At 38.0% G+C, this 26,089-nt stretch overlaps 3 protein-coding genes across 6 annotated transcripts in view; 1 reads left to right on the forward strand and 2 right to left on the reverse strand.

Annotated features, from left to right (window-relative positions):
• Nucleotides 1-2: 2 nt before the first annotated feature.
• On the reverse strand, nucleotides 3-2,887 carry LOC133447596 (thiosulfate:glutathione sulfurtransferase-like). The gene is made up of 4 exons (XM_061726310.1): nucleotides 2,799-2,887; nucleotides 828-956; nucleotides 418-580; nucleotides 3-214 (listed from the first exon to the last, which is right to left on the reverse strand). The coding sequence occupies exons 1-4, from the start codon at nucleotides 2,809-2,811 to the stop codon at nucleotides 160-162; spliced, it is 360 nt and encodes a 119-aa protein (XP_061582294.1). The 5' UTR covers nucleotides 2,812-2,887; the 3' UTR covers nucleotides 3-159.
• A 3,175-nt stretch (nucleotides 2,888-6,062) lies between these two features.
• On the reverse strand, nucleotides 6,063-8,302 carry si:ch1073-303k11.2 (leucine-rich repeat neuronal protein 4). Its single transcript, XM_061726311.1, has 2 exons — nucleotides 8,062-8,302; nucleotides 6,063-7,288 (listed from the first exon to the last, which is right to left on the reverse strand). The coding sequence occupies exon 2, from the start codon at nucleotides 7,284-7,286 to the stop codon at nucleotides 6,501-6,503; it is 786 nt and encodes a 261-aa protein (XP_061582295.1). The 5' UTR covers nucleotides 7,287-7,288; nucleotides 8,062-8,302; the 3' UTR covers nucleotides 6,063-6,500.
• Nucleotides 8,303-16,245: 7,943 nt separating this feature from the next.
• Nucleotides 16,246-26,089, forward strand: part of slc16a2 (solute carrier family 16 member 2) — a 31,709-nt gene continuing 21,865 nt past the window's right edge. The window contains exons 1-2 of one of the 4 annotated variants that reach the window (XM_061725439.1): nucleotides 16,246-16,662; nucleotides 17,393-17,780. In XM_061725439.1, coding sequence (XP_061581423.1) covers nucleotides 17,432-17,780 — 349 coding nt within the window. In that variant the 5' untranslated portion in view covers nucleotides 16,246-16,662; nucleotides 17,393-17,431. Of the gene's footprint in view, nucleotides 16,663-17,356; nucleotides 17,781-26,089 lie in introns of all 4 variants that reach the window. The other 3 variants (XM_061725438.1, XM_061725437.1, XM_061725440.1) reach the window with 3 other exon arrangements.

Raw genomic sequence — 26,089 nt, forward strand, 5'->3', positions numbered from 1 at the left:
AATTCAGAGTAAATAAGATGCTTTATTTCATACATATATAAAAGAGCAAAGTACTGCATGAAAAGCAATATCAATAGGTTTATCAATGTTGCTTATCTAGGTGTCTCAGTTAGAAAGCCATTTACAGTGATTTACATGAAGCAGCATTTTCAAATTATATCAATTTCCTCCTTTCTCAGACCATTCCTTGAACCCACCGCTATAATTACAAGCACTAAAACAGAAGAAAGAAACACAGAAAGTAAGAGTTACCATTGTTACACTTTCAGAGTCACTCACATCCATCACACACCTCCATCATGTATTGCAATAAAAGACACATAACATAACATGATGCTTTTGTACAGGCACAACATAGTGGTATAGTAGTAAGGACAGTGTAATAAAGTAGAAAACACACAAAAAAAGAAAACTTACTTCACATATCCAAGTTGAAGGGCCTTATTCGTGGCCACTCCTCCTCGCCTCCCCATCTGGCAGTGAAACACTACGTCGGGTGCATCCAGTACTGGTTTGGTCACTCCATACTTGGCCTTGAATTCTTCTGGATTCATTGCAAGAGCAGTTTCTACTGTATCAACTGATGGAATAAAAATCAGAAAAGGTTTAAAATAAAACTTCAAAAGCGTAGATAAATGACAATGAGATGAACACCTGATCCAAATGGTGCTGAACTGAAAAACCAGACTACGGTACTGTTCATCAGAGGCCACCCACCATGACACATTCACTATGCACAATGGCTCACCTAGATGACAAATCAGTCTAAATGTATATTATATTTTCCCCCTTTCATTTACAGTATAAAATGGAAATAGCAGGTTCACCTGGAATGTGAATTGAACCTGGAATATGTCCTTTATCCACCTCCTCTTTAGTGCGTACATCCACCAGGAAGAGATTTTGGCTTTTTCCCAGAAGTGCCTTCAGATCCTCATAAGAGATTTCCTTAGTGACTAGAATTAAGATAAGAAAAGCACTGAATGTTTTTAAAGGCTTCAGCAAATACTTACATAAAACTGTACCAAACAAAAACAGCATGGGGTTAAAGTAATAAATCAACTTGAGTCAGTTCTTTTCAAAGAAAATCAGCCAGCTTCCATGTGACGGGATATATGTAATATGACACCTGCTTTATGGAAGTCTTGCACACAGAGGTGCATGCAGGGGGGTTGACCGGTTAATATAATACATCCATGGGGTTGACATATCAAAAAATAACATGTTGTGACTGTTACACATTATAGTTTTTAGCCCATATCATTTTGAAAAATCATTGTTTTTGCTATCAGCAAAAAAGCTACGGACTTCAAGTACAGGGTCAAACGAATCTCTGAATTGCAATAATATTTACATGTAACTTACTGGACGAATCTGTTGATTCTTACATGATGTAAGAATCGACAGTCGTCCAGACTCTCACACAGGGGCGTCAATTCAGTATGGCAAGGTATGGCAGCCGCCACACCTTGGCTTCAAGGAAAAATGTAAATGTTTGTTTTTTTAATACATTTATGGAATTACTCTGTGTCTATTTGTATTGATTATTCTATTATTTAATACATATAGAATAACTACAAATGCAAATCAGAACAACATGATCGATTTCACTAGTTATTATACACTGCAAAAACTGAAAATCTTAACAAGAATATTTATCTTATTTCTAGTTAAAATGTCTAATTTTTAGTAAAAAAAAATCTCATTTCATTTAAGACAAGACTCAAAAACAACCATTTTCACCTGTTTCAAGTAGATTTTCGCTTAAAATAAGTGGAAAAATCTGCCAGTGGAACAATATTTTTTTGCTTGTAATGAGAAGATAAATCTTTTTTCTGGTGATGACTCTTGTTTTAAGTGTAATGAGATTTTTTGACTAAAAATTAGACATTTTAACTAGAAATAAGACAAATATTCCTGGTAAGATCTTGAGTTTTTGCAGTGAGCGAGACTGCATTTGAAAAAGTTCCAATTTTCTTGACCACACAGATAAGCTACATATCAGACTTCTGTGATGAGTATTTGCTGGACGTGTTGATTGATACTCTAGTTAAGTTCTGTGACTCGTAACCTTGCCATACCTTAGCTTCCACTGAATTGACGCCACTGCTCTCACATGTATGTATTCATATTTGATCCAACTGTTGAAAACTGTCAGAGACTCTGTTGATTATTTGAGATATATTAGATATAGTAGGTGTGATGAAAAATCAAACCTTGCATCCACCTGCAGTTCCAGCAACAGATTCTTTTAAAAAATGTTTTATTTTTTACCAGATATGGTGAATTATTATTATATATAAATATTATGAGATTACACATGTTCTTAAATACAAATAAGGAGTAGCCTAATATTACAACGCTATTGTGTGCCTATGATTAAACAGGATATGGAGGAGTAATCATAATGTGAATGTGGTGTGTTGTAACCGGCTGCATAGCTATTTCCAAGAAGACAGTATGTTGTAAAGCCTGCTGAGTCACTCTGAATTAAGCATAAAAGACAAGCGCAATTAACCATCCCGAGAACAATAAGCTGCTATTCATTTAACTTTAATGAGATGGAGAACTAACTGTGCATTGCAAATAAATCTGCAAATCTGATAGATACCAATCAACCCGATTTTTCAACAAACTATTATATTATTGTTACTTGCAAGACTTTTCTCGTATTAAACAAACAGGTGTTTGAGAACTTTTGGATCTTAAAAATAATTTTCAATTCAGTTTTTAACCTAAAATAGTTAGTTATGGTATACGGATAAATGAAACATTTTCCAGGTGAGTGAAATAGTCACCTGGGTTCGCCATCCTGGATTGAAGTTGCAACAATGAGCAGTAATTTTACGTCAATAAGCTACGGTGCAACTTCTTCCTCATATTGTTTGGTGACAAATCATTGGTTTAGAAACCGGCAGTGGGTGGGACAAACCGAAGTCGTCTTCTGCAGTTAGCCAATAAAATCAACTTCCCAAGTTCAAGGCTATTATGACTTTCAAAATAAAAGTGGGTGTTGTAAAGCAGTGGGCAGAGAAAAAGCAGGTCATGTTTTTGGAAATTATACACGAGAAAACTTCCTGTTTGTAATTTAATATCAAGTTAAACTAGTTCTGCGAATAATTGACTTCGCAGAACTAGTTTAAAAAAAGCAAATCGTCCAGCCAACACAGATTTTATTTGGTTATTATAACTTAAAATATATGCCTTTTTTTATCAAAAAAATATTTGGCATTTATATGCATCATTAAAAATATGATTAAGCGGTTAAATCCTAAAAATGAACGTTTGATTAAATCAGCAGTGTTTGAATATTCCCTGCAGATCTTGTGCACAGCTGCAGTACTGTATAGTACAGAAAGAAAATAGGGATGATGCGGACAAGAATCAAATCATCCTGTTATGCAGCAACATTACTACATTACTATTGGGGAAGGTGGCTCAGTTGGTAGAGCCTGAAGGTCAGTGGTTCGAACCCTAGTTCCTCCTGTGTCCACCAAAGTGGAACTGGTGTGTGAATGTGTGCGTGTGTGGGTGAATGCCTACAGTGTAAAGCGCTTTGGGGCTGTAGGAGTACAGCTGGAAAGCGCTATATAAGTGTAAGCCATTTACCATTTACCATTGCAAGATCAGTTTTATACTGTATCAACTGGTGGAATTAAAATCCGAAAAGTCAAGAAAAGAAAAATCACATGTTAAGAGAGGAACCCCTGATGCAAATGGTGTAAAACTAAAAAAAACATACTACAGTTGGACAGGCCACCCACCATGACTTATTCATCTTGCACAACACATCCGCATGGTTTGAGTGGAAATCATACTCCCCCTTTCAATTACTGTGAATATAGGAAATAGCAGGTTCAACTGGAATGTGATTTGAACCTGGAATATGTCCTCGATCCACCTCATCTTTAGTGCGTATAACCAGGAAGAGATTTTGGCTTTTTCCCAGAAGAGCCTTCAGATCCTCATAAGAGATTTCCTTAGTGACTGGAGTTAAGATAAGAAAAACATTAAAAGTTTTGAAAGCCTTTAGCACATAAAACCACACCAGAAAAGCACAGCGTTAAAGTAATAAATCAAATTTAGTCAATCCTTTTCAAAGAAAATCATTCACTTTTCCTGTGATAGGTTGTATGTGACACCTGCTATATGAAAGTCCTGAGCACAGAAGTACAAGCAGGTGGTTGATAAACATATATCAAATGACAAGGCATCAGGATTCAGCTGTGTCTTAACTATGTTGTATTTTAAAATTTTATGTTTCTGCTATCAGTGAAAGAGCTAATGTCTCTGCACTGCGATAACTTATATTTATATTTTATTCAGCTGCTAAAAGCTATCACACACTCTGGTGAATATTGCAGAGATATGGAAATAGATGTGATGATAAATCCAACCCTGCATCCTCCTGCAGTTCCAGGAACAGGTTTTCAGCAGATATGGTTAATTATTAAATGTATTATTAGACAGTGTGGGTGTGTGATATATAGATATGAGAAGAAAGGTTACAATGCCCGGAATGCCTTTGATGAAACAGGTTAGGGAGGTATGATCATAATGTCCTAAACATTTGATGTGATTTGTTGTAACCTGTTGAATAGTTAGAAACAGGTATCTTCCAAATGGATCTTATCATGACTGCTAAGTCACTCTAAATTAAACAGAAAAAGACAAAATCAGTTAAACATCTTGAGCACAATTAGCTGGTTCATTGGACATGTATAAGATTAAGAATATTGCGTAAACAAATTGCTTCCTGTAGACCTGAGGTCTGCTCCAACTGTCAGCTCCTTTAAATCAGGGTTAAAAACATTACTGTTTACTGAAGCATACTCCTAAATTAAATACTTACCTGCTGTACTCTACTGCCCTTACTTTTAACAGCTTGTGCTTTTTATTATTTTACTTCTTTTCTTATCATCTTATTCAATCTTATTTGTTATTTACTGTCTTATTATGTCTTGCCGCTTTTAATGTCAATGTAAAGCACTTTGAATTACCTTGTGTTGAATTGTGCTATATAAATAAATTTGCCTTGCCTTGCCTTGCCTAAGTGATTCAAAGCCATCAACGAGATTTTCCACCAAAGTACAACTACTATTCATTTTTGTATCTTTTTCCTGACCTGACACCTTACAGAAACAGGTGTTGGACAACTAGATATTATATCTTTTCTTATCTTATATCTTAGATATTATGTTTTAGTTCAGTCATTCAACGTAAAATACTTTGTTACTGTACACTGTTACAGTTCAATTGTACCTATTACAGGTGAGTGAAAGACTCACCGGTGTTCGCCATCCTTGAGGGAAGCTGTAAATATGAATCCTAATTTCATGTTAATTATTTACTGCACATCTTCTTCATTACGTCTCTGTTTAGTGACAAAACATTGGTTTAGATACGGTGGGCCTAATTTAGATTTCGACAGGTAGCCAAGTTCTCAAGTTCAACACTATTATGAATTTCAAAATAAAAGTAGATGTTGTGCAACAATTGTTGAGGGAGCCCTACAGTCGATCCATATGGACTGCACAAAGCAGGTAAAGTTTTTGAAAATGATACACAAGAAAATCTCATGTTTGTGTAATTCATTTTTGAATACATGTGGCTTTCCTGTTTCCTTGGTTTGCACCTCGGAGAGGATCTGACATAAATAGTCCATGCAGAGTGCTGACTGAAGAGGCTCAACATGAGCCCCCTCATCCTCAGGTGCTTCCATAGGCTGTGCTCTTGTGCCACTGAGATCATCTTTACTCGATGCATCACCACATGGAGTGGCAACAGCACATCCTACACCCGTAAAGCTGTGCAGAGAGTGGCACCTGAGAAAAGTGGGAACGTTTTTTTTTCAAGTTTGCATTCACAAACTTGAATTTAGGCAGACAGGAAATCCTGTTTTGCAGAGGACCTATTGTAAAAAGTATATTGTCAAATGTTTATCATCTGCACTCATACTCTTATCTTTATTACTACTTATTTTAATTTAAAACTCTGTACTTGTGTACCAGTAATGTGATGGGACAATAAAAGAGATATGATGCAAACAATTCAGCCAATACGGTTTTAATTTACTTTATTACAACTAAAAATATATGCATTTTCTATTACAAAATTATTGTAATTTTATTTACTTTTTGAGAAAACATGATTCTGTAGTTAAATCCTAAAAATGAATATGTACAAGTATATTGAGCAGTGACAGAATTAAAAAAAAAAGATAAAAAAGGTTAATTCGCCAGCAAACAAACCCGTAGTTCAAAATCCCAAATAACATATTACAAAGTTTGTTAATATTATTCAATGAGTTGCTGCACTTTGTTTGATTATGTGTACTGACTCCTTGAAACAGGAGTTTTAACATCTTATTTTATTCTATAATCAATTAAACAAAGCGCTCAAAAACTGTTGGTGTTTTGTTCCTGATCAGACAGCTGCTCTTCGTCACAGACCAAGCAGCTCGTTCTGTGTTTGAACCGCCCTTACTCCACTGCTCTGCATCACAGTGTTCGCTCAGTACTGTAAGAGGGGTTCCCTAGTCCATCAGCTGAGTGTCTCTTTGCCCTCTGACACATTTGATATCTCCACAGAATCACAGATGTTATGACGAGAAGCAAAAGGAGGGCAACTCCTCCTACGATGACCCAGACCAGCAGGTTATGACCAGAAGATGCGGTGTGCTCATATCGCTTGCAGGAGAACTCTGACGAACCGCTGAGTCCTGCACTGTTCACTGCTTCCACACACACTCTCGTACCAACCTCCAAAGATCCCAGATAACCTCTTCGTGAATCATTCCCGTACTCCACAGCATCAGTGCTTGCTCCCTCTACCACCACTTTGTAAGACGTCACCACAGAAGATGGAGCACACCACTGCACCTCTATCTTCCCGATGTTATTCCCTTCACTGACTGCCGTCAGAGCTTGGATGCGTGGTGGATGAGGAGGCTCATCGGATCCACTCATGCCGGGGCAGAGGCAGCCAGTTTCTGCAGAGAGACGTTCACAGGGGTCCTGTTTCTCCAAGCAGGGGTTGTACACGCAGAGCATGGGTTTTGAGCGGAGAAGGGGAGTCTTCACAGAGGCAAACACCTTAGGGGGAGGGCTGTGGATGCCGTAGTCGTCCTCATCGTAGTCATCATCTGAGCCAAAGGCAGTCATGATTATGGTCCGTTTGTGAGTGACGGGTGGAGACGTAGAGGCAGCATGAATGAAGAGGTGGAAGTGGATGACAAGCGAGGCAAAAAGGAGAAGTGCAGCCTGGTTTTTGGGTAATGATGCCATGTCTGTGAATAGAAATGACAAGAGTGATGATAATGAGATCTACAGTGGTACTGTAACCAAAAATGGATAACTCAGATGAGACACTATTAATTGTATAGAGTAAATCAAACTTCACTGGTCCTTGTTTAACTTTTGGTCATGAAATCTAGATCACATCTGCAGACCAGTTTCAGAAAGGAATTTAAAACGTAAATGAAGCGGAACAAAAGACACAAAACTTAAACACAGAGACTGAATATAATACTAAATATTTACAAGAACGGCACCAAAAATGCTGAGTGAAGATATAGATTTGGTGTGAAATCTTCACATTTGCTTTGTTCATAATTAGGACCAAAGCTTGGCGGCTTCTTTGGCCCTTTTTCTTGATTTTTCTTTGTATTTCAAACTTTTTACAACTTAAAAATGCCTATACTCAATCATTTGTTGTGTTCTAGTTTGAGTTCTGCAAACACCATAATGTAAATAAATTGTTAGCGCTGGGAGCTATTGGGGTGACTCCATCAGGACTTCCATTTTCCCCTGGCAGCATGCCAGGTGAGTTCTGTGGGAACCCAAAGCAGGACAAGCCATATATTACCGTGTCTACTTTGGCTCAATTTTAAGTTAACCACAATGGACAAAGAAAAACTTTTCTCATGCTCTCAATCTTTTTTTTTTGTTTTTACAGATGACTTAATGTCTAAAAATAGAGCCGGGCTCACCCCATCATTTTGCATCTGGTTCACACATGATATTATAGTTAAACAACGAATGAAAAGTGCTGAAAATGTACCTGTTTAATGCTGATGGATGAGTGTGGTCTTTACTCTCTCTGTCTGTTGTTCCCACTGTGGCTGCTCTCTCCGTGTGCTCATGGCAGGCTGGAGTTCTCACTGTTTTAAGTTGTTTCTCAGACTCTCCTCCTCCTCCTCCAACACCCCCTCACGTTCTCCCCTCCATGCTTCTCTTTTCCATGCTCTGTCTGTTTTTTTTCATGCTGCCTCCTTTTCTCTAAACCACCAACCACTGCCCTCTCCTTCTTCTTTATTGTCTGGAATTTGTGTGTAAATGTGAAGATTGGGGGTGTGGGGTATGTGTGCAGGGTATTGGGGGTGGAGTCACCCAGCGAATGCATGCTGTTCTGCATGTAAAAGAAGCAGCGGGAAGGCAAGCTTGTGCTTGTTGAAGTATGTGCTTTTATAATCAACAGAAGTATAGGTGTCATTTTTTTATACCATGTTTTAATAGCTAAACTTCCTGCAAACTCCGCAGGTGTTCTTGTAGAAAAGAGCAGGAAACACAAGGTCAGATAAGGTCACTTCAAGTGTGTGTTTAAGTGTGTCTTTGAGAGAGGGGGGTTAGGAATGCATGCATGTGTGTTCGTTATACACTCCCTCCACCCCTCCAACGTGCCCATGGTGACAGAGGAGCAGAATGAGAGGCTTTCTCTCTTCTCATCCTTTTATGGGGTAAAGCTGGATAAGTATGCAGTTCTAGCATCAACAAAAGAAAAACTACCGGGGACGGCATCTTCCATCAGCTTAAAACCATTTACTCAGACTACAGCTATAAAAATCTGAAAGGTTTCTCTGGCGCCTTCACTGTGTCGGCGGTTAAAGCGATGAAGAAAATGATCAAATAAATACTTTTTCTACATCTGGAGAAAATTTCTTTACAAGAAGACCAACTCTGAAAATATTACAGATTGTGTGTGAAACAAGAAAGTTTATCCCCATGCCTTCTGATGCCCTGTAATCATAGCTTTAATTTGTGTGTGTGGTTTTTAATCTTTTATTGAGGTCACATGGAATCAATCGATTTATTGTTAGTTTGTTTACATATACAAGGGCATTGTTCAACTTTTTGTTGTACCAGGACAGACTCACATGTTGCCTTGTGCAAGACCCTGACCCCCCCCACCACCATACTCATCTGTTTGTGTTTTAAGAATTTGCGCTTAAATGTTTAAACTTAATCTTGTGTTTACATTAAAACAGATTTATCTTATACAAAGATAAAGGCAAAAAAAAATAATCTTAATCATAAACAAATTAACACATTTACAAATTACACAGTTTAAAAATGTAAGAAAAGGTACATTAACTTTAAACTTAGGTGTAAATTGTAGTTTTTGGGAACAACTATCTTCATCCTGATTCATGAACTTGAAGAGTCATTATTCAGGATTCTTCCTTATTATGTCCACATCTGGAAAGGAAACATGAGACTGTCAGCACTCGTGAGATCTTTATAAAAAGGTCTTTGTTGAACCGAGTCGTAGACAAGTTTTTGGGGTTTTAGGCTGGATTAGTGCTCAAAAAAGGCGGTGCCTGGATTAAGAAGTATTAGTCATTACGTGCAAAGTCTCAGTTCTTGTGATTGTGCAAAGGTACACTATATCCAAAGGATCTTTTCTTTCAGATAAATGACACAACCTTTTTTTAAGGAGCTTAGAGCATCCATCTGAGGGGAAGCTAAAGGTGGAAAAGTAAAATTAGACCCCTTGAAACGGTCCATATATCATAACTCTAGATAAAGTAGTAAGTAATTCTCATTATTCCATGTTAATGGAAAATCATGAAATACAACCAAAACACAACATAAACATTCTCCAGGTTAATTTTATTTCTTAGTTTCTTTACTTTATAATAACTATATTTTACTTGAAGATGTGTTTTCGTGCCTGAGCCATGTTTTGTGTTTTGAGTTGTCTGGAGATGTGGCAGCATCTGTTTCCCCAGTAATCTAGGAAAGGGTTAGGGCTGGTTTTCATTTATTTAAATAAGCAGATGTCTTAACCTTGCCAACGATATTTTAATTCACAAAACTAAAACAGTTGTTTTTGTGCTGAAATCAAATCAAGCATTTGTTTTTTAATTGTTATTGGTGATAGGAGCCTTGTTACTGCTTTAGTTAGAAAGTACAACTGGAAATCATGACAAATTGTGTTAGTATGGAAAATGTAAATTTAAACAGATTCAGTGCATCTTAAATACATGTTGACTTATTACTTTACAGATATAAACCCAAACTGCATGTTTTTAATTATCACCTTCTTTTTTCTCTACATGTCAGCCCTGCAATACATTAGAAAAAAGTAGACACAGGAAAGCTTCTAATACTTTGTAATGATTTCAATTTTTGCGACACTTAAAAGGAATTCTACATTGAGGAAGCCAAACGATGAAGAAGTTGAGTTGTTATTTTGTCCCATTCTTCCTGAAAAACATGTCTTAAGTAATACAACAACACAGGCATCATTTTCCCTTTGTTTTTTTAACATCTCAAGTAGGGACTATCTCAAGCCAGTTCAGTTCCTGCAGCCTCTACTCCCTCTTTAGCATTGTTTTGTTGAAAAATCTGTTAATTCCCCTGCCCCGAAGGTAGGGTATTGCCGTAAAAGATTAAAATGCTTTTCTGCTTTCGTGCCTCAGACAGCACAAATGATCTTTATCGCTCAACAACTCCATACCACCACACAGTCTGGCTTTTGGCGTTTGTTAGCGTTTACGCGCTAGATGATCCTTTTCGTCTTTGGTCTGGAGCACATGGCAACCATTCCTTCCAAAAAGATGTGGAATGCTGATCTTTCTGACCTATAGCTGATTACAGAGGTCCCAGAGCTCGGACATATTAATACTGCGTCCGAAAAAGGTTAACATACGTTTTGTTTTCTTTAGACCCAAAGATTTAAAAAAAGAAAAAAAGGTATTTGCCTTTTTCACATGGTTACTATCAGCTTTTGATGAATGCTGATTCTTGATGCTGTGCTGTCAGAAGGATCAAAGATCATGGTTGTCCAGCTGGCACACTTGCTCTTTACTTGCTGAAATTCCTCCAAACTCCCTGAGTGATTTAATGGCATCATGCACTGTATTAGGAAAATCATGCAAATACTTTCCAATCTTTATTTGAGACGCATTGTTTTTAAATATTTCATTGATTTTCTCAATCATTTGGAGACAGAGGAGAGACCTTTTTCCCCTCTGCCACCATGCAGGGGTGGATTTGTCCATCCACTATGAGAAATAAATGGACTCAGATTTATTGTTGTTATTGTGTTAATAAAACAATACTGAAGTCAGAGTGAAGTGGAAACTCAAGTGTTAGGTCATGTTTGTATCCTCAAATATTTGTTGGTCAGTAACCACTTTGGACCTTCCGCATTTGTGGTTTAAGGCAATTAATTACACATGACTGGGTTTAAGTGGTCTGAGTAACAGCTCATTTGTACTTTTTTGTTTTTCTGGACTTCTCCTCCAGGGTAAACAAGTAAAAAAGGTTCTGGCAACATAATAAAGATATGATAGACTAAATCACTCCAATTACTCTAAACTTAAATTAACAAGCTTAATTCCCAGTCGGCTCACAGCGGATACATTAAAAAAGGTAACCAAATGTTGTTGTTTTTCTTGTTTTCTATAAATAAACTGAATCAATCAGTCAAATTTTTTTTGAAAAGCACTTTTCATCCAACATGTTTAACACAATGTAGTTTACAGGTTTAATGGAGAAGCAACATAAAATAGTAAAAGCAAAACAAAACAAAACAAAGAAACAAAACCTCCCTACCTCTACCAACAAAATGAATAAAATGTTTGTGTTGACCCGCTTAAAATCACTTATAATAGTTTGACGCTAGTTTTTAGTTCAAAGCGCCGCTGTGGAAACCTCAGTTGAACATTCCTCTGTTCAGACTCCTCCAGGTCTCCCTCATCACTACTGTTTTTTCAGCTTTACGCATCAGAATGTTTTGACTATGAGACAACCATCTCCTCCATTTCCCCAGAATGTCCCCAAGTTTTCATTGTCAGAAACTGATAAGGTTCAGTGAGTACATTTACAGGCTGGTACAGGTTGGAGTACTTGTGAATTTTATGACAATATTTTACTGTCAAGTGACATGGTGAAGCAATGGCAATGAAACATACGTAGACACTCAGGCAAATATGCGTAGTATTTCTGTGAGTGATCCCATACTTGTGTTGGTAATAAAAAGAAATGGATACAAACAATGTGGGTTCATGTGACAGCCGTGAAGCAACTTTTTTTCCTGTGATCCCACGATCAGGAAAAGGCGGATCATTGCCAAACAAATGTCTCAACTCACCTTTCAGGTGACGGCAAGCACGGCACAGAATGCAGACTCATAGTTTTGTACAGATTGTACCTCTGATTAAGTTCACTGTTGTGTCTTGGTCGGTTGCCCAACATGTGCTCATATACCGATGAGTTCACTTCTCAATGGCTTGTTGAACATGGGCAACATCAATATGGACAGCGTTTATAATTCTCTTTTGTTGGTGGCAGGCCAATGTGCTGAGGTATCAAATAAAATATAGTTAGGAGGTCCCTCAGGAATAAAGAAAGCCGCAGAGCGTGACTCATACTTCTCGAGATAATGACTTGCCTGCAAGAGCAGATTCCTCTCCCACCACCATCGCCTGTAGCCTGTTTGAGCAGGCAGAGGGATACGGATCAGACAACCTGCATGTATCACTGGCTCCATGAGGAAAACAGGATTTGATAAGAGAATTTAAAAATCCTTACAGAAGCAGAACACCTTTATTTCTCCTTAAAAGACAAAAAAATCAGTCTATCACAGCAGAAATTCCCCTCAAAGCTTGCCAAGCAAGCTCAAATGAAACTGCATTTCTTTTACATTTACTCACAATTCAGTTTACTTTATCCATCTTGCAAAATGTGTGGGCCTCAGTCTGCTCCTGCTCACACCTCTCTAAGGATTTCAGCTATTTCACTTTAAACAGGAAGCACTACAATTGTGTAGATGGTGTCATCTTTGACCCCCAGTTCATTCAAAAGGAATCCTAAAGCATTCTTATACCCACATTCTGTGAGGCTGAGTGAGCTCCTAATTTTAGTTGAAAGACACTGTGGAGCCTGTTGTGTAACTTATCCTCGAGAGGCTAAGTGAAAACAGTTGTGAGTTGATGCAGTAGTCTGAAATGATGATGGGGACATGCATTGCTAACTATACTACATTCTTCTGTGGTTATAAATATCTATTATTTTAAATCATTTGCTTAAATTGTGAACATTTTACAGTACAACTGCTATAATCTTTGGCAGATTTTAATGGCTGCTATCTAAGAAAACCTCGAAACTGTGGGAGTTTTTCCTTCCACTTTGATTAAATCATTCTACTGGGGAAAATGAGGCGTTATGAAAACAAATGTCAAATGTTGAGATTTCCCAACTTTGAATATTTTTGAGAAACACCATAGTGTGTTATCAGTCCCATGGTGCGAGTGGGATGTGAGCATATTATTGATATGGCTGCATAACTGGTGGTCTGAGATATATTAAGTATCTATTTATAATACACAATATTGCCCAATTCTGTCAATATATCTCAAGGCTATCACACACACCTATTTTACTTAAAAACTGCTCTCTTGGCAGTGGATTCAAATATTTTTTCTTTCTGGCCTTCAGCTGTATCTACTGTAATCAATACGACTATGGTAATGCTATATTTTTCTGACGGTTGTCATCGGAGTAGGAAGAGTGCAGATACAACATTGTTACCAGGAAGATGACGCAACTAATGCCATTAAGCCATGACAAATGTTATTATTTAAACCTATGCTTCTACTACTGTTATGTTTAAATGTTTGCAATTCTTTGACTTATGCATGTGTTAAAATTTGATGGGACTTAAAAAACCCCCACAAAAAACAAAATAAAATAAACAACAAAAAAAGCAACAAACAATAAAATGTGTTAGATTATAGTCGTTTGTACTGTTACATATTTTAAAACTATGTTTTTACTCTTTATCTGCTATGTTTTGTTTCTGCAGAAATGACCACTTACACTTAGTTGGAGCTCCCCCTAGTGGTAAATTCACGTTGGGGTCACTTGATATATTCTCAAAATGAGTTTCTTTCTTTTTCTTGTTTCCGTTTTAAAATCAGTCCATCAGTTTCAGTCTGCTTGATATAGTGAGGTTGGGGTCTGGGGTGGGGTGAAGTATACCCCAGCTGTCAATGAGTGACAGCCACCAAACACACCAGTCCATCACAGGGTTAAACAGAGACCTGCAAGAGTAGTAGTTGTAATAGTCTTAGTAGTTTTGAGTGGCTACAACTCCACAGATAGAGCAGCTGAGCCAGTAATCATAATTTTAGTGAACTGAATACAAGATTCTCCTTTCCAGGAGTCCTTGCCAAAGATATTACTCCCCAGTTTACCTCTCATAAATTGGCCTGCATGTGGATTTCATAGACAGGTGAGTTCAAATGGATCTTAAACAATGGACAATCTGATTCTGATTTTGATTTTGATTTATTGGTCCCATAGGACTGAGGGCTGAATTATTTCTGAGGGTGGGTAGGTGTCATGCTCGAGTGGCTGTGATAACAGAAGGATGGAAAGGAAAAAGATGACCATTAAGAAAGAATCAACTTTAAGCATCAAAGTAAAGGCTGTGCAAGACAAACTGGGCATTGAGACAACTCAACTGGCTGGTGTTTAAATAGGAGCAGTAACTAAAGAGACATCTGCATTGTGACCGGCAGAAGTGATCAAAATCTGAGATTATTATAAGTGCATAATGGATAACTCCACTACTCATACATCAGTAAATGTGTGTAAGCAGTGTCAGTAGAGGGCAGGACTGGCATCAGCTGCATGAGGCCTTTGAAATGTACAAGGGAACAATGTAACGTTTTCAAATATTGCGTAATAACATAATTACATTGATGAATGCATGTTTTAGAGTTAAGGAGTTGAGGAAGGGTTGCTGCAAATAACCTTAAAGGTATTCTGAATGACCACCTTTAACCTTTAACCTACAATCAAAGGCCTTTGTTCTCACGTGAGTGGTCTTTTCCTGGATGACCCACAACCCTGACCCATAACGGACAACACTGGTAACTCTTCCTTGTACAGTGAACAGAGTCAGGCCTGTTGCTCTGCAGACCGCTGCAGATCTCTTCCTGCCTACAACAATAATGTACTACAGTAAGTTTATAAAGTGACAGATTTAGAGAAATATGACATTTCATTTCAGGGATTAATTAAATATTATTGAATTTAACGGAATGAAACTGTTTGTGTTACATGTGTCTGATGTACCATTAGTGTTCACAGTAACTACATCTCAAATCCACTTCCAGTCAAGTACTTTTTCTCCATTTCACTTATAACAGCAACTGCTTTTGTTTTTTGCTTTTCTCACTCACAGCATGGCTTTCACTTTTTTTAACACACATATGAACAAGTGATATGAACAATTTATAAAAAGCAAAAGTAACTCCTTACCACTTCATGATAAAACCTTTATACTGATGCAGTGTGTATGTGAAAGAGAAGTAAATAAGCATATGATGTGAGCCTCTATAGGTAATACCGGGAAACACACCACAAGTGTTTACTGTAGACACCTCAAAAAGCCTGAATTTTCATAGTTTTTTCATATTCATATTCAGATTCAGACGACTTTATTCATCCCTTTGGGAGGTTCCCTTGGGGAAATTGACATCTCCATCTCACACACACACTGTCATTTACAAATCAAACACCCTAAAAGCCAAACACCCATATAAAGATAAAAAGATAAGAAAATTAAAAATAAAGATACAAATACAAATAAAAGTAAAAGGTAAAACAATAAAATAAAAATAGAAAATGGGGTGCCATAAAAAGAATTATAAGGATAGAAAAAGTGTCGTGTAATATTGCACAAAGTTATTGCACTGTCCTGGTAATTGCACAGTCCGGTTTTCCCTGCTTATACACAATTGGTAACTAATAACAACACAATTACCAGAAAATGAGACATAGTTAAGGCCATGTTGAACAAACTGAAGGACATAATTGCCAGAAAATTAGATTAGTTACTTACTATTAAAAAAGAAAAGATACTCATTCTAGCCACAGGATGTCGTTAACTCGTATTTCCAGTTCACACCCTTCGGGTATTTCCGTGAAGTGGCACAAAACACAGCGTCGATACAGGGCCGAGCGCGGCCGAGCGCTCCGCCATTGGCTCCGGCTTTATCCACCGGGGGTCGGAGGCGGGGGCGACCCGCTCAATGACGGCGGGGCTGTGCTGACAGTTGAGAGCCGACGCGACACAGCTCACGGCTGGCATTCACACGGGCCTTTCCAAACCTTCACTAGCAACGGCGTGAAGATGACAGAGGAAAGAGAAGGAGGGCCGAGTCATTTCCATTAACGCCGCCCGCGGGATGTTCCGACGCGGGTTGCGGACTGCGTTACCGGACAACGCGGTGTGGAGGTGAAACGGACCCACCGAGCGCGGCGCCGGCGCAAGTAAATGTGCTGCGTTCCATTTACCTCGGAAGTCGGAACTCGGAACTGGGAATGACGTAACAGCCGAGTTATCAGCGTTCCAGTTACAAAGTAGGTAAACAAGTTTGTAGTTCGCATATACCACATGAAAAATGTAAATGACACTATAGCAGCATATATATGCCGAACAAAACTTGTATACGACTGATTTAGTGTGACCAAAACTAGAATGAAGTGCTACGAATTATTACAGAGCTCTCTTCTACTGTTTACAATCGGGGCAGCCATCTTGGAATGTGAACTCGGGGGTGGTGAAGACTCTCCCACTTTCCCAGTGGGAAATCCCACTTCGAGGGGCCTTCCAGTTGAAAAATCCAACTGGTAACTGGGAAATCCCCACTTCCGAGGATAAATGGAACGCGGCAAAACATGTGAACTCGGGGGTGGTGAAGACTCTCCCACTTTCCCAGTGGGAAATCCCACTTCGAGGGGCGTTCCAGTTGAAAATTCCGACTGGGAACTGGGAAATCCCCACTTCCGAGGACAAATGGAACGCGGCATAAATAAACACATGATGCGAGCCTCTATAGGTAGTCCGCGGCAACACATGCTTGTATTAAAACCCATATACGAGTGAATTCCTGGAAATACAGGACGATACATGGACTGTTTTGCAGGTTGGGGTTTATTCGGGGGGAAGTTGCAGCTCAGACTTTCGGGGCTTGTATGCCAGTAAAAGAGTGCACATTTGACAGATAGCCAATCAAATCTGTTATTCAAATCGGTGTGTTCTGTTCTGACTTCTTCAGTGACCTATATTCCATGCTTGTGCGCCCAAATCCCAGAGTAACCACCACCACCTCTCGTCCGGACCAGGCAGCAGCATGGGGACCAACGGGTTAGACAATCCGGCGCATTCGTCCGGCGAGGTTTCTGGGACGGAGCAGCCGAGCTTAGAGCCGCAGATGGAGCAGAGAGATGCGGGGGACGCGGAGAGCAGCAAGGAGCTGCACACCGAGATCCACGGAGACTGCAAGCCTCCCGGGGTCCAAATGGAGATGCATGAAGAGGGATTCGTCCCCCCCGAAGGAGGCTGGGGCTGGCTCGTAGTTTTTGCTGCAACCTGGTGCAATGGCTCGATCTTTGGGATTCAGAATTCCTTCGGCATCCTGCACATGATGCTGGTGAAGGAGCACACCAGCCCGGACGACCCCACGTCCCAGTTCAAAGTGGGTGAGTAGTACGGAACAACAGGTGGACAAACAGGGGGGCAACTTTGTCCAGGGCGAGACTCTTGCAACCATTATGCAATAATCTGAAAGAATAGAAACAAAATCTGACATCTTAAACCTGGATTTTGCTTCCGCGTTAAATCGACGCAGACCTACGGCGTAGGGTACGCTGCGCGTCGCCGCGTACCCTACGCCGTAGGTCTGCGTTGGTGTTACGCGGACCCATAAATCAGCCTTTACCTTTTCATGTAGCACTATTTTTAATAGCAGTTTGTGATGCATATGCAAGCTAGGGATGGGCGGTATGGACTAAAACATGTATCACGATAATTTCTGGCATTTATCCCGATAATGATAAAGATGACGATAAAAAAAATACTAATTCAACTCCACCTTTGTAACTATAAACCTATCTCATCATCATTTCTTTCTTTCTTTCTTTCTTTCTTTCTTTCTTTCTTTCTTTCTTTCTTTCTTTCTTTCTTTCTTTCTTTCTTTCTTTCTTTCTTTCTTTCTTTCTTTCTTTCTGGCTCATTTCTTTCTTTCTTTCTTTCTTTCTTTCTTTCTTTCTTTCTTTCTATCTTTCTTTCTTTCTTTCTTCCTCGCTCATTTCTTTCTTTCTGGCTCATTTCTTTCTTTCTGGCTCATTTCTTTCTTTCTTTCTTTCTTTCTTTCTTTCTTTCTTTCTTTCTTTCTTTCTTTCTTTCTTTCTTTCTTTCTTTCTTTCTTTCTTTCTTTCTTTCTTTCTTTCTTTCTTTCTTTCTTTCTTTCTTTTTCTTTCTTTCTTTCTTTCTTTCTGGCTCATTTCTTTCTTTCATCTTCCTTCCTTCCTTTATCGTTTTTACCGCGAGATGGCAATTTCTTACCGTGGGGAATTTTTTTGACGGTTTATCGTGAACGGTAAAATATCGCCCATTCCTAATGCAAGCTCCTTTATTATAGCTCAGATTTCCAGTCAACACTAAACTTGAAGAACGCCTGCACCTCGTCAATATTTTAACATGCTGTTTTTAACTACCTTCCAGTATACATGCGGTATAGACATGCTCCAAGGAGCATGTTACTACTTGTTTGGTAAACACCATTATTGATTTTATTTAGGTCACATTTTAATGAGTAACAGCCAAATCAATAACTCGTACACATTCACACCACTGTTATAGTAACTTAATTTACAACCATGGGTAAACCTAATTATTTTGTGACAGAGGGCTTTTTGGCGAAATCTTTTACCTGCAGGTGGCTCGAAATTACAGTTAACACAACAAAATAAACTAACCATCTCTTTCTTATAACTGACATACTTAGGGAGGAATATGATGTGGCAGTATTTTCTCTATAATGCACACATGAGATATTGTTACCACATATTTGAGCTTCTGAAGCATAGCCCAAAATATATCTATATGCTTTTCTTATAAGAATGTCACAATGACACCACTTATAGACACTAGTTGTGGTGTCATACCACCAGTTTCCTGCTTCCTTACAGGAAATCCATTCTGGTTAGGACTATATCACATGCTTTCAGCAGAAAACGTTTAGATTAGTTCTTATCACATAGGGAATGCTTCATTTTTTATGTATAGGAGACAAAAAGGAGACAAAAAAGTTAATCTTGACACAGAAGTCCCTGGAATGAAGCTGTTCAGTCTTGTTTGAAACAGAGAAACACATTTTCACAGAAGCTGTGACAAAGACATGTTCTTTTGTTGAATGACTTTTCCTTTTAACAGTATCCTGGAAGTGTTTAATGAGGCTCTAGGCTCCTGACTCTTTTGTTACAAAGTAACTGTGGTACATGCACAATATGGTTTGGCATCGTCTTGCTGAAAAAACACTGAAATAGATAGTAGGCTGAATGGCAGCACGCAGAGATCCAAAACCTTTATATATTGTTCAGCACTGGAGATGCAGGTTATTCATATCATATTCACTAATGTACTCGCATCACCAGTGCTGGTTCTTTAACTCTGTAATGACAACCGGCTATATGTTGACTTTACTGTTTGGCTGGAAGATGTAATGTTTATGATAAAAAAAAAAAAAAAGAATCATTCCAAAGATACGCTGGTCACAAAGCAACAGCATGTCTTGATCTTCTTTATATATTCTTTGCTTTTTGCATAATTGAGTTTTTACTGGCATTTTTTAAAGGTTGACAAGTGTTGCTGTTTACATACAGTGATTTCCACTACAGAATAGTTTCTGCTCTAATGCAGCGCTACATAAGGGCCTGATGGTAACTTACAGCCCTACAGTGTTGGGTTTCTCAGTTGTCATCAAGAGATTTCTTTGGATTCTCTGAACCTTTTATGAAATAAAAGCATGGTAAAATCATCACAATTCTTACAATTTTACATTGACAATTAGGTTTTGAATTTATGAACAGTTGTCCGAGCAGGTTTTCATCACGTGGTGAACCCATTCTTATTCTGTACGTTAGAAAGAGTCTGGTTCTTTAGCATTCTCCTTTAATACAGAGTCATGCTAAGGATAATTTACTGCAGCATGCATGTTATGTCACATGAGAAAGGGAGTCAATCCCCTTTCAGTTTGAATTAGTCTTATCATAAGTTTTAAAATTAGGTAAATTCGGCCTCAAATGAACAACAGTGCAGGATATATATTACAGCTTGTCATTGCTTGTTTAAGTCAAAATGTAAAAACGTGCAAGAAAAAATATAGATAAGTTGAAGTGGGGTCATGCAACAGGACAATGATCCCAAGCACGCTAGCAAATCTACAACAGAATGACTGGAAATGCTCAAAGTCCAGACCTCGGCAGATTGACTTTAAAAGAGCCACTTATAAACAATTGTCCACAAATGTCAATGAAGGTAAACAATTTTGTGAACAAAAGCGGGCTGAAATTCCTCCATAACAACAAATACATTAGGCAGTGACAATGTCGTACAGGAATCTGTTACCCCTTATTCTTGCTGCTGATGGTGGTGGTCCAACTGGATCATGATGTGTACTTTGTTTTTCACACGATGCTTCTGCATCTTGGCCTGATTTCTCGTCAAACAATGACACTGTAATACTTCACCCGTTGTTGTTCAAACTGCATAAAACGGATTAAATATTTGCTATCGATGGGCGAAACGCCTATCTAACTCCTATCGGAATAATGCGTTCTCCTTAGATTGTTCTCAATGATATTTCTTATACTTACTGTGGTAAATGTTTGACTGTTTTTGGACAAGATTACTTTACGATAAGTTAACTAAATCGACTGGGTCTTAATGAGTTGTGAAGTGGCTATTATAAGATTTCACTACAATTTTTTGATCATTTTGCAGATAGGAGCTTTCGTGTTTTGGCCATCAATATGTTTTCTTTGTGGTATCTTACTGGCCATTATTGTTAATAGTGAGGCAGGTCGGGGGGGGGGGTTACATTTTGGGATGTCATTTACATAAAGTACAGGCCAGTACAGAAGATTTTGTAAATGTTATTATTCGATATTTATATAAATGCACACACATTTAGCAGAATACACACTTTAAAAGTTGCTCCACGTTACAACCGTGGCCTCCAGTTTTTAATCACTTCGGTAACTACTCAGTAAATGAGTAATACTGGGAGCTCAGTTTTTGGGACTGGGCTGCTCCCTTCATTTTCTACCATCTTTCTCTTTCTCAATTCAAGATAAAGGAAGTTTGTATTACTGTATTGACAATTCTGTGGCCACAGGAATGGGTATCTTTCTTGGACTCTTGTGAAGTTCCACAATCACCAGTGAAGATTAAGGTCACTATGTGGGAGGAGATTAAACCTTTCCCTGGAACAAATTCCCCCCTTTATTATTATCTGTGTTAAGACAGGAAGAAAGAAAACAAACCAAAGCCTATCAATTGCACCTTTTTATGTAAGTGTAGATACTTTTATAGTGCTGTGCACCTTGTCACCTCCATTTTATTTTGAGAAAATGGTGGTGACAGCAGGTGTTATGTTACAGTAAGCCTGTGAATTATGAAGTTGTTGGGCTTGTTGTGTTGTTCATTTTCACAAGCCATCTGACAGTTTTTTTTATTTTCTTGTAGGCAGCAAATAAGGCACTTCTGTTTCAGCATCTTTAGACTTGATTTTTCTCTCCAGTGGATCACTGGATTTAATTCTTGGATGTGCTCACGAGTAAAAGGATTAAGTTAATAGACTGAGTCCAGACCCCGACCCCCTCCCCACCTAAGCAACAGATAGCAAACAGCCTTTGTTATATAGGTTTCTTTTAGACTATAAAGTGAGTAAAAGCTCATTTCACATTTATAAAACATTTTTCAACACGTGAACCTGGTTGATAACCAAAACAAAGACCAAAAAAAACAGCTTGGATATGACTTGCTGAGTTTATTTGTGCTGGATAGTTATTAAACCTTCAGGGATAAAAAAGAGATTTGAAAATACCTTAGGAGCATCACAGTAGGGATCAGGTCTGGCCTTTTTTTTTGTCTTTATAGACGAATAGTTTAAACTGGGCGAGGTTACGATTCCCAGATGGTGTTGTTTTGTCCAGTGATTACTGCATGATACCATGTAATTTGTGTTGTAGCCGCACATCCAAATATGTCCAGAGGTCATTGTTCTGAAATGTAAAACATAAAACGTGCTGTTTTAACAGTCAGTGGGGAGGGAGCCCCTTGTGAAGTGGCTCTGGAGAAAACTTTGAAATGCAGTTCAGCTCTGACAGCTGCAGCAGAGTTTGCAAAGCAGGGAAATGTGTGAGGGGGCAGAAGAAAGGGGCTGCATGAGAGAGGAATTAATTTTTCATTGATTCCTGAAATGATTTTCATCTATATGTCAAGAATTTGAAACAGAGCAAAGGGATGGCTGTAAGAACAGCCATTGAAGTAGAGAAGTAGAGATGTAAGTAAGAAGTAGAGATGATGTTGAAAATGACATGAACCTACCAGAAATGGCCACATTGGCCAGATTTATTACATGAGAGAAACCTCTCCTTTAAATGGCAGGGAAATAATAACATTGCAAAGATTGCATTAATCTATACACAATGCCAATGTTAATGCCCTGTTTCTTAATGCAGTTTTTTTTACATAAAAAATATGAAACCATTATATTAAAATCATTTTTAGACCGTCTTAGTATTAGGCAAATACAACCTCAGGTATTCAACAACATTTTACTTTTTTTCATTGTGCCATTATTTATTGAAGAAAAAAAAGAAGCAAAAATGATTAAACACAAATATATAAATGTAAGTACCCCCTTACTGTTTCAGTAGGATTTATGAGGGTAACAGCCAGGTGGTTTTCATCATCAGCCCGTGATTTAATCAGCAGGCCCAGAATTTTATGAAAGTAAATATTTTGGTAGTCTTCTGGTCTTGAGCATTCAGGTGTGTTTTAAAGAGAAGACAAGAAAAAACATATTTAATGATTTTATGAAAACGCAACTGCTTCTCAACATCAAATCATTTGGAGTTCAAAGTGTGAAAAAAGATTGTTCAGCATAGGAAGACAATGAAGTCGTAAAAAAAATAAAGTAGATCCATCCATCCATCCATCCATCCATCCATCCATCCATCCATCCATCCATCCATCCATCCCTCCATCCCTCCATCCATCCATCCATCCATCCATCCATCCATAGGAGCTGTTAACAGAAAGTCTTGCCATTTGGCATTGTTTGGCGTTGATATCCAGTGCCATGTTTGTAGAAAACTATGCATAACTTTTCAGAAAAAAAAACAAAACACCTCACACCCACTGTCAAGCATCATTATGGATTTGTGGTCGTTTTGCTGCAACAAGACTAGGGCACATTGGAGTCGTTAAGTTAACCATGAACTAATCTGTATACAAGAGTGTTTTAGAATCAAATGTGAGATTGTCTCACAGTTAAAGCTGGATCAATGCGAGCTCATGCGGCACAACAATAATCCAAAGCACAACAGCAAATCCGCATAAGAATTCCTGAAAAGTAAAAGAGTACAGTACATTGTTTGGAAATCCCCAAACCGTTTGAAATGCAGCAACTGACTGATAAAGTCATACAGAAACAACTACTATTGCTCCTAAAGGGGAAATAAAAATAAAAACTCATAGTTCTTTTTTTTTTTCTTAAAACAAAAATCAAATAAACCTAAAGTGACATAATCAAACAGAAGAAACTGAAGAAATAAAACTAGGGCTGTCAGTTTAGTGCGTTAATTAGATTAATTAATTACACTGCTAATTAATGCATTATGAAAATTAAAACAATTAATTATGAGTGGCAAAATGCGCGAGTATTTTAAATTTGGCCCATTGAGGGACCCATAGGCCACTTGGCAGTGGCAGGTCACTTCCCACCTGCGTTGCTAGTCAAACTAACAAAGCAGGTGACAGACATGGACGCGACTCAGGGGAGCAAGGCGGGAAAATCTTTGCTAGGGCCTTTGAACGGAAAGTCTATGTATAAAAAGAAAGAAGATGGGACTATCAACAAGAACGTGGTGATTTGTACATTTTGTAAAAAAGAATTTTCCTATCACTGCAGCTGCTCCAGCCTGAATTATCATTTAAACGATAAACATGTCTGGAAAGGTCCACTGTAAACGTTACAGCTACTAGTACTTGAACTGCTGTATTGAGTCAATTTTGAATTGAGTCTGCCTAAGTGCCTATTTGAGACTCAGCATTATTTTATTTCTGAATTTTATTTATTTAACTGTATTTGTATTGCATTTTTGAATAATGCACCTGGCGTAATTGGTTTGCTGATGTCCTTGAGCTTTTTATTTTGAATTTCATTTATGAAACACACTTCACCAATAAAAATGTGGATTTCAAATCTTCTCTTCTTAGTGTATTCAATTGATTAGTCATGCACTGCAATTTTGTAATGTCCTAGATTTTGAATTCTTTATTTGGGGACCTTTAGCAGATATGAGATTAAAATGCAATTAATTAGATTAATTAATTATAAATCCTGTAATTAATTAGATTATTTTTTTTTAATCACCTGACAGCACTAAATAAAACTATTAACTATTAACCATTTTAAACAATAATCACTCTTTCTCAGACTCATTTAATCTTCTTTTGAATAAACCACTCCAATCAGAGTAGTCAACACACAAGTTAAAACTGTTCACAGTTGGGGATGCACTCTAAAAATGTTCCAAAATTGCATAAGTCTCACTTCAAGGATCTATTCTTCTTGATAATCTCTCGATTGTTGTCTTTCTGTGACCATGATCTGCTATTGGACTTGGCCAGTGTTATCAGTAAGGTAAAATGTAACTGCTTAATTCCCCATTAGACGATTTCACAAAAAGCAAATAACACTCTGTTCATCATTTTATAGGATTTCCAAACATTTTTGCACACCAACCAACCAGCGCACACAGGATATACAGCACTTATCCAAAAGTGGAGTCAAAGTGGTTTCTGTGCTCCCAAAAGAAGTTACCCATTGATTGGCGTGTTGTTGTGCTCCGTACGCTGCATGGTGTTTTGTACCTCTGCTGCCCTGGATGTCTCCACCATCTCCAGGGCAGCTGGAAGTCTAAGGTTGGCGGATTGGGGTGCCCTGTGGCATTTTTGGCATTCCAGAGGGAAGGGGAAAGGGTTCAGGTTGGATCAGCCTCAAGAGGCTCTGCATGCTGAAAAGCAGGTACATACAGATGAGTGGAAAAACGTGTTCTTTGAACGTGAGTTCCTCTCTTGCCAACTCAGTTTACATTGTTCACTTATGGGCAGAGACAGTGAAGATTTGTGTTAAAGGAGAGAGGAGCTCAGCATTCAGGAAATGTCCAAGGACCCCTTGACCAACAAGTTCTCTAAAGGGGTTCATTTTAAGATGAGTAAATTAACACAGTAATAGTAACATGTTTATTTATGTTCAAATTTAAAAATTATATACAAGATCTTCCTTCTTCTTTTCATAATTTCTTTTATGTTAATTCCGATATTCATTCTTGTGCCACAAGGCACAAAGATGATTTTAATTTACCGTGTAGAACTGGTAAACATCAATCTTTCATCACTTACAGAGGCCCCCACTTGTGGAATTCACTCAATAAATCTCTTAAATCATCACCATCCTTGCCAATATTCAAAAAACATTTAAAGAACTTTCTTATTGTTTCATCTTTGTAATGTTTTTTTCTTGTGTTTTTTTGTTTTTTTTTTACTCTTCCTTGTGTATCTTTGTTTTGTGTTTTATTCATATATGGAAAGGATTCTATATAAGCCACCAGGCTTCTTCCTTTCCTTGCATGTTATTTCATTTTTTTTCATTTTTTTGTTCATATTTGTCTTATATTGCTAAATAAATAAACTAAACTAAACTAAACTAAACTAA

Source organism: Cololabis saira, chromosome 7 (assembly GCF_033807715.1).
Source record: "Cololabis saira isolate AMF1-May2022 chromosome 7, fColSai1.1, whole genome shotgun sequence".
In the NCBI taxonomy this organism is placed as follows: Eukaryota; Metazoa; Chordata; class Actinopteri; order Beloniformes; family Belonidae; genus Cololabis; species Cololabis saira.